We start from the raw sequence: 8,599 nt of genomic DNA, 5'->3' as shown, positions 1-8,599 counted from the left end.
CGTGCTGAATGGGAAGATAGCATGCACGTCATTGGTCAGTTTCACATGTCTGCTGATGTGCCGGGTTGGGTTGTTTTTTGATTTCGTAACGAAACACTGTGTAGCATTTGTTTGGTAATACTTTTGTCTATACTAGATCGTCTACGCGGTAATACAAGTGGCTTTTAAGGCCAACTTATTGCTGACTAACCTAATTCAAACCAGTGGAACCAGGCGAAGCTTTCCAGCCTTACCGCCACGTTAATTGGCTAACAGAAGCTAACGTTAGCTAGCTTGTCGGTGTTGCTCAGCAGGTTATTCTCGTCAGAATGGGTGAAGAAATTAACGATAACGTTATAAACACAGGCATCGGGCCTGCTGATCCCACTGCCGTGGAGGAGGTCAGCAAAACAGCAGAAGATGGTGTAACATATTACACATTAGAAGACATAAGAGTACATAACCTGAGCAATGATACATGGCTTATCATACACGACAAGGTGTATGACATCACAACTTTCCTAGAAGAGGTAAGGAATACTTTCAGTCAACCACTAAAAACCATATAGTGTAAATGTTGACATAATGTTAGCTTTTATTTTCAGCCTGGAGAAATGATATCTAATTTCTGATTACTGCAACCACTTCCTAGAATTACAAAACAACTAGCCTTGCATATTGAAGTTGTGTGCTATTCACTACTCTGTCCACCATGTTATGGCTGTTGGCGTGAAGCTGCAGTCTCACGTAACCTCAGGGTGAAACAAGGTTACTCCAAAGCAAACTCAACTTGTGTGTCTCGTGTGCTGCCAAGAAGAACTTCCCAGCAACACCAACCATTTGCTAATGTTAGCTTTGACGGCTAACCGCAAAGCTGAGGCCAACCTTGCTCATTAACGCGACTGCTCCTCATATATAAACAAATATGTATGTAAAAATATCTGTGGTGTTTTTGTTATATTACAACAGCATATCTTTCAATCCAATTGGGATTGTTATCGATACAACAGTCTTAGCTTGAGCTTTTAGTCCAAACTGTTTTCCAGAGATCATATCTACTCTGACTCTTCACCTAGCGAATACAGCTGTGAGATAAGGATAAGCAGCAGCGCACATAACTGACGTGGTCATGAGCTGTAGCTTGAGCTGGTTTTGGATCCTCAGTCTAACTGTGTGGCAAAGAGTTAGATTCTATATTTACAAAACTCTGTGTTTTTTACGTATTTTTACTTGACAATAACCCAGTGCTCATTTTTAAATAGCTAGCCCCAACATCACAACATGGGATACTATTCAACCCGTGTTGATGCTTTAGCTACTTTTTTGATATGCTATTTCCTAAATAAGCCTACAGAGAAAACAACTTGCGTTTTGGATGCAAATTGTAGCTTTTTATCTAAACTATAAAATTTACAGTCATGAAAGAAACTTCTAACTTTGATAATTATTTTAGCGATCAGAAAATGTAACGTTTTGATCAAAAAGGTTTTGGTTTTGGTTTTTACACAAGAGCTGTGCAATATTTGGATTCTCATCAGTTAAATACCCAACCTGAAAAGCACTCAGAGCGCCTCTGCCAAGCATATTGTGATTGTCATGCAACACTTGCGTGCTGTTTGAATGTTATACTCCCTTTCAGCAGACTGTCTGCTACACCTTGGTGATACTTGACGGTTTGTACGATAATTTGTTAGCTGACAGTGTTGAAAATTATGACCCAGTACATATTTCATATTCTGGATCTTAGTATCCAGAATATTGCCAGGATCTGGATCATACTTTTACATCCGTCAGAAATTATTGTGACCTTGTCTTGTATTGTATGCAAAGCAACCCGACCATTTATCATGGAGTTACATACTCATATGGTGAAAACGGCCCTATCTTACAATGATAAAGAATCCTTTAAGAAAATCCTTATCCAGACGGTGATCCAAAGCGCCTCCAAAATTTAATCACTTCTTCCTTGTTCCATTTTGAACATTTCCTGAAATTTTCATCAAGATCCGTTTGTTGCTTTTTGAGTTATGTTGCTCAAACTCTCCCAAAAACATAACCTCCTTGGTGGAGGGAAATGCTGCACAGTTTATATTATGAAGTAGTACACTCTCACAATATTATAAAACCATATCAGTGTAATTCCCTGTTGACCCATTGATTTCAGCTGTGGAGTTATTTCTAGCTTTCAATTTAATGAAGCACTGGAGTGGACTGGGGGATTTTTCAACCTGTGGTAGAACTTAAGAATTTAAGTCTCCCAAGAATCCTAATTACCCTATGCTATGCTTTCAGCATCCAGGTGGGGAGGAGGTTTTGTTGGAGCAGGCTGGTGCAGACGCCACAGAGAGCTTTGAGGATGTGGGTCATTCCACAGATGCCAGGGAGATGCTCGAGCAGTACTTTGTTGGAGAGCTTCACATGGTAAGGTGCTGCCACTGGTTGCTTTGTTGGACCCAACTATTTTCCTGTTGCATCATTGAAATTTGAACTTTTGAAAATCATTAGTTAAGCTTGAAAGAAGCAGTATAGTCAGCCAGAGCCTTGTAGCTAATCAGCTTCACATGACCTCTTTGAGAAGTAAGTTTTTACACTGCATTGTGGGTCAAAACTATCTTTTAAACGTCAGATGATGTACTGCAGAAATTCCACTACAAACAGATTCATAATAATTGACAAGGTGAATTTGTGTGTTTTAAGTGTATTTTACACTGAAAGCCATTTATAGTGCTGTAATCATAGGAGCGATAGCATAAAGACAATTCTAATTTTATTTTTATGAACAGACCAGGCATTTGATTTAAGAGAGAAATGGAGAGCCTGTAGTTTAACTCAGTGTGAACAGAAGAGTTGCTCCTCCTACAGCAGAAGATGGTGACAGAGGGTGAGATAAGACAAAAGGGGGAAATGTATATTCTAAAAAAATTAAAATAAAATTAAGCAGTGTTGATTATACATTTAAATTGTGAAGTATTATACTTGTGAAGCAGATAAATCTTCTTTTAAAACTGCCGCAGCAGCACCTGCCTTTTGATGTTTTGATTTCAGTTACTGTTAATCAAAAAAACGTTAACATCGTCTCAAAAAGTTACCACACACAATTGCTTAAATAATTCATTTCAGTCAAGTGTCTGTAGCCTTTAGCAAAGGAACAGAACCAGTAGAATAATATATGAACCAGTCATCATTTTTTTACATTTGGTTGGAAAATTAAAGTTGTATGAGTGATCATGGTGTTACAGTGATCGTAATGTGTCTAACAACAAGATGAGTCATCGATTTGTTCTGGCTCTAATCACTTGAACTGAGCGTCTGCAGGCAATCTGCTGCTTCTGTACTGCATTTCTATCCTGACTTGATGATTGTAATTGTTTGTGTTAGTCATCTGTAAGGACAGTAAATCCTTTTTTTTTTTGCTTTTTCTGTAGGATGACAGACAGAAGAAGCAGGAAAAGGTAAAAAAAAAAGAATAAGAGTGTCATGAAAATGGAAAAACCAAACACTGTATGAATTTGTTGGTACTTATAAATCGTTAACATTGTTTTCTAATTCCTCTTGTCCTCGATTTGGCCTAATTAAGGTGACCCAGACCACAAATTCAGGAGAGTCCAGGTGAGTCCCCATGATGTACCTTATGAGCAAGTTTTTGTTGTGTAATATTTTAAATTTCCTGTTGATGTACACCAAAAGTTAAAACTTTAATGAGTAGGAACTTATGCATTCAGTTAATAAAGCAATACATATCATTACATATCTCAGCTGCGCATAGCTATAGCTTATGAAATTTTATGAAATTATATGACAGTGTAAGGGGGGGCTGAACTTGATAAGCTTTGCTTCCTTCAGCCCCTTCTCGAACTTGCACTTTATCATTATGTGCTATTTTTTTCTTTTTTTCCTATTACAAATATTGTTTGTTTTTATGTGCTTGTTTGAGACAAATAAAAATCAAATCAAATCACATATCTCAGCTGCGCATAGCTGGAGTAGTAACAGTAACGTTTTGCTGTTGTGCTCCACTACTCTTTTTGTTCAAAATATGCATGCGTTTTCTTTATTTCCCCCAGCACTTCGTGGTCCACATGGTTGATACCAGCTATCGCTGCAACTGTTGTTGGTGTCATGTATCGCTACTACATGTTGGAACACAAGTCCTCTTGAGTGCTGGCATCCAGGTGTCTTTTCATTCTTCTCATCTGGAGGCCTTGAAACGTTTGACCAAATGCTCCTGAAACTGAAGGCTCACAGGAGTGAGTGCGTCCTCTTACAGCAAGAGAAAGAGAGGAGCATTTTGATAAAGTGCTTTTGTCTGTGGCCGTCTACATAAAGTGCACCAAATAGACAGTCAGGCAGAGACTTTATTCAATTGTCCGCCTTCAGTTTCTATGTGTTTTATCGTCTCTATGCCTGTTTTCATGTTTATGTTCTTTAAGTTAAACTTTCATATGCATTTGACCCAGTTTGGTTGCCGAGTTTGTCATAAACCTGATATGTCTCCTTTTTTAAACTGATATTACACAATAGAAGCAAACAGAAATATTAAGGGAGATGTCAGTATGCAAGTGGTCATGAATCAGGTAATGGTAAACGACTGATACTTTACACTGAAGCTAAATAAAGAAAGAAACTTAACTTTTGCCTAACTCTTAATGAGAATCATGACCTTCTTCCCTGCACTCCTTGCTGCCCCTTAGTTCCTGTGTTAAGCAGTGCTTGATTAGACATGTTACTTCATTGTTAATCCATTTGTTCTAATTATGTTATATTAGTGTCTGGTCTTTGTGTCTGTTCCTTTAGAAAATAGTAGTAAATTATATTGTATCTGATTATTTAAGGCAGATCTGTTCCCCTTTTTCTACAATTAAGTCTAAAGAAATTTGTCTATATGCTCTGAAAATTGCTCAATAGAGAACCAGAAATTATTGTACTGCATATAAGAACAATATTTTATTATCAGATATAATGGCTGCTGAAATGGATGACTATGTGAATACTTGGAAACAAGGAGATGAGTTTTGTTGTTATAATTTGAAACTTCAATTGTCTTCACTATGCCATTTGTTATTTAACTGATGATTTTTCACTGCCTTGATTGGTTGTTGTACATCTTTATTTATTGTTTTGGGAGACTGGGAATGGAAAACATCACTGGAGGATTTGAAGTTTATCATTACAAGAGTTCAGCCTATTGTTATCAAAGCCATATTTTGTCACCACATCTGTGAAACAGCATTTTCAAAAATATTCTGAAAAGACATTTATAAAACAATATTGTTATTCAACAACAAAGAATAAGAATCTGAATCTGTTCAACACCTGTAAGCGCACAAAAGTTCAAAGTTTCTTAATATAACTTGCTGCTATTTTCTCATGTGACTACAATATTTCCTTGCAGATGCATCTTTTCATTGGTCAACTCTTAAGATTAACGTGTGTCATCTCTTTGAATTTCAACTGCCATTTCAATGTCATCAACAGTTTAAATAAACCTTATCTCATAAAAATCCAAGTTGCATGTTATTTGTTTACTTTGTAGAGGGCATTTTGTGCCACTTTGTATATCTCAGCAATCTTTGCTGTCTCGTTATCACTTCTAGCATTTATCAGCTAATGAGGAAAAACAATAAGTTTATTTGCTGGAACAACAACTAGGATTATATTAGGAACAAAGAAAAATGTCCAAGACAAGTGAAGGATTGTTTTGTCCCTGACTAACAGAGCGCAGAGCTTTATTTCGACACCTGGAAGGAGTAACTACAACGAGTTCCCCACTCTCACTGTCATCTGTGTGTTATTCAGTCAATGGTGATAAGATTTGGCACCTAGTGTGAAGAGAAGCACCCTCCTAAAGCGTCACACTATGAGAGGGAGTTTCCTGTTGCTGCACTACATAAGGCTGTGACAGAAACACAAACAGTGTTTTCTCTATTCTGTACAATGCACAAATACAGTTTATAATGAGGTTATACACTTTTATACTGACCTCTAGGCTATTTTTTATAAAGTGATCATTCCAGAGTGCAAAGCCACAACAGTAAATACCATATCCTGCATCTGCCTGCTCCACTCAGATACTTCACCAGTTGAGAGGAGAAGTAAGCAGTGATTGAAATTAAAGCCTTTCCATCTGCAACCTCTACAAGAGCCCTCACAGTGCAGAGAGCTCATCAGCAGCAGGCAGCACAAATCAACTCATATTGTTTCATCCTTGTTAATCACTGCAATTGGACATCCTTCTGTCACATGAACAAATGAACTGATGAAAAGAAGACAGTAGTCAAGCTCACAAAAAAAAAAAAAAAAAAAAAACCTTTAGTATATGCGTGGGGTTCATAGTTGCATTATTAGCCACAACTCATCACCATATAAAAGAACAAACTACGAGAAATTCTGCATGAGAACAAAAACTACACTATTAATAACAGCACGCACTGAGAGATCATGTGTTTTCACCTGTTGAGTCTCCTTATTTCCACATAATACTTTGTCAAAACACAAGGTGGCACTACAACCTCAAGATTTTTCCTTGTCAGTTTTTATATTTGGACCTGACCGGAAACACTGGAAATAACATGTTTTTATTGAAATTTTTATCTGACTTGTGTGTGCCCACACAAAATATCACAGGAGTGTTTTGTTCCAGGTTTTCATGGCCGCAATACACCATCTGCACATTTAACGCAAGTCTGTCACACGTGGTAAAAAAAAAAAAAAAAAAACAGAAAAGAAAGACAACCTGCACTGTTATATGTGTGATGGTGTGATATTGATGAGGATGGTGTGCTCTGAATAATGTCTTGGGACTGATAAATGATGACAAGGTAGGGTTGTAATTCTTTGTAGACTGCTTTAGCTCACCTGTTTTTGTGTAAAACATCTCCTGCCTTGTTTATAACTGATCTACCTGAACAACACATGATTATTATCGAAAGTTAGAAACCTTGACATTTATGCATACTTTTTGGGAAGAAAACACTGTTAGAGTTGTTAATTTCAGCTGCACAAACTCTCACTTTTTGATTCAGAAAGATCGCAGTCAGTGTCCATATCAAAGACATGTCAGCAATGATTTTGTGGCAGAATTAAGATGAGAGTGATGAGTTTTTATGTAACGCAGCAGTTTTGAATATGTGGGAGTATATGAAGCCCTCACATAGACATCCTTCCCCATGACTGAATTGCCTGTCATTTCTACCAGCACTGATCTTTGAGGAGGGCTGAGGCTGCTAATGCATCACTCCAGTGTCCTGAGAGACCAGTGAGGCAGAAATCTCAGACAGCTTGAAAAACACTTATGGACTCTGAAGGAATAAACATGATCTCTGTAAAGTGCACTGATTTAGATGAAAGGTCAGCTATTCATGGAAAGCATAGTCTGTGTGTTATGTGGTAAAATAATAATAATAATAATAATAAAAAAATTCTTTTCCTCTACTTTTTCTTTTTTTTTTTGTGCAAATGAGAGCAGAGAAACATCCATAGACCCAGTGTTCAGATGGTCTGCAGTCTGCAGAGAGATTCCCAGGATACTTTTGCAGCTCTAACAACTGCCTAAAAGGTTTACTAAAAACACTCATCTGCCCACCTGAAACTTTCTAACTTCACTCTAGTCCTCCAGGGATTAAACCCATGAAAAGAATCGATTTCACGCAAGATATCTGAGTCAAGTTCTCTTTCTTTCCCTGCTGATTTATGTTTGAATACTAATTTGGCAATAAACCCAAACATAAGATGCATATTATGGAAATTTTGGCACTTTTGTGTTTTAAACCCTGATCTATTCAAATTTATTCCTGTGAAACTTTTTTTTGCCTCAAAAAAGTTGTTTTCCTTATTTGCATATGTATACATCTTTGTTCATCTTTCTTTAGCAGAACCACAATCCATTGATTTTGTTCCTTTTTATTATTCAGAGGACAAGACATCTAATTCTTATCTTTGAATTGTTTTCAAAATATCTTTTTGACCCTTACCCTTGACTCAATCTATTAGTCACTCAGACACGTTATCAGATTCACAAGAAGGATGTGATGAGAGAAAGCATTACTAAAAATTATATAACTTGTTGAAAGTTTGTGCACAGAATAGTTTAATGTGATGTGACACCCAGAGCTCAAGCGCTAATAATCATATTCATATCAGACACTTTGTAAATGGTAAACTGGCATCTGTTATGCTTGAAAGCATGTCTGATAGGATGTACATTTTAGGATTATCTGTTTTTATAAAAATCATCTTTTGGGAAGAGTAAACTGTACCAGTTATATAAGTTATAATAGCATTTTGATCATCCTGACCCTGTGAACTCTTTATCAGTGTTTTCAGTTTTTGATCTTGACACTCATAAAGATTTAGGTCCGGCTTTAAATTTAATTCTGATCCTTTTTAAATCTTGTCCAGTTTTTTTCTGTTCAAAAAGTTGGTGTGAAGCAGAAAGACTAGCACCCAATTAATTTATCTTTAACCTCCATTTTTTAAAAGAATGATACTTTTCCTCCTAATGTATTTGTTGAGACCTAATGATTGACACAATCAAAGGTATAATACTTTATTTCATAGATAATCCACAACCAAATATTTTCAAACATCCTTAAATCTTTTCTAAAATTGGAATTTTAGAAAC

At 36.6% G+C, this 8,599-nt stretch overlaps 1 protein-coding gene across 1 annotated transcript; it reads left to right on the top strand.

Moving 5' to 3' along the window:
• cyb5b (cytochrome b5 type B) lies at positions 1–5,485 on the top strand. The gene is made up of 5 exons (XM_074667285.1): positions 1–509; positions 2,272–2,400; positions 3,405–3,431; positions 3,557–3,588; positions 4,044–5,485. The coding sequence occupies exons 1-5, from the start codon at positions 309–311 to the stop codon at positions 4,135–4,137; spliced, it is 483 nt and encodes a 160-aa protein (XP_074523386.1). The 5' UTR covers positions 1–308; the 3' UTR covers positions 4,138–5,485.
• Positions 5,486–8,599: the final 3,114 nt, after the last annotated feature.

The sequence above is a fragment of the Halichoeres trimaculatus genome, unplaced genomic scaffold (assembly GCF_033239565.1).
Source record: "Halichoeres trimaculatus isolate MK-OKI-2021-1 unplaced genomic scaffold, fHalTri1.1 fHalTri1_scaffold_3, whole genome shotgun sequence".
In the NCBI taxonomy this organism is placed as follows: domain Eukaryota; kingdom Metazoa; phylum Chordata; class Actinopteri; order Labriformes; family Labridae; genus Halichoeres; species Halichoeres trimaculatus.
The sequence above is the reverse complement of the archived record's forward strand: the minus strand, read 5'-3'. Positions and strand labels throughout refer to the sequence as shown.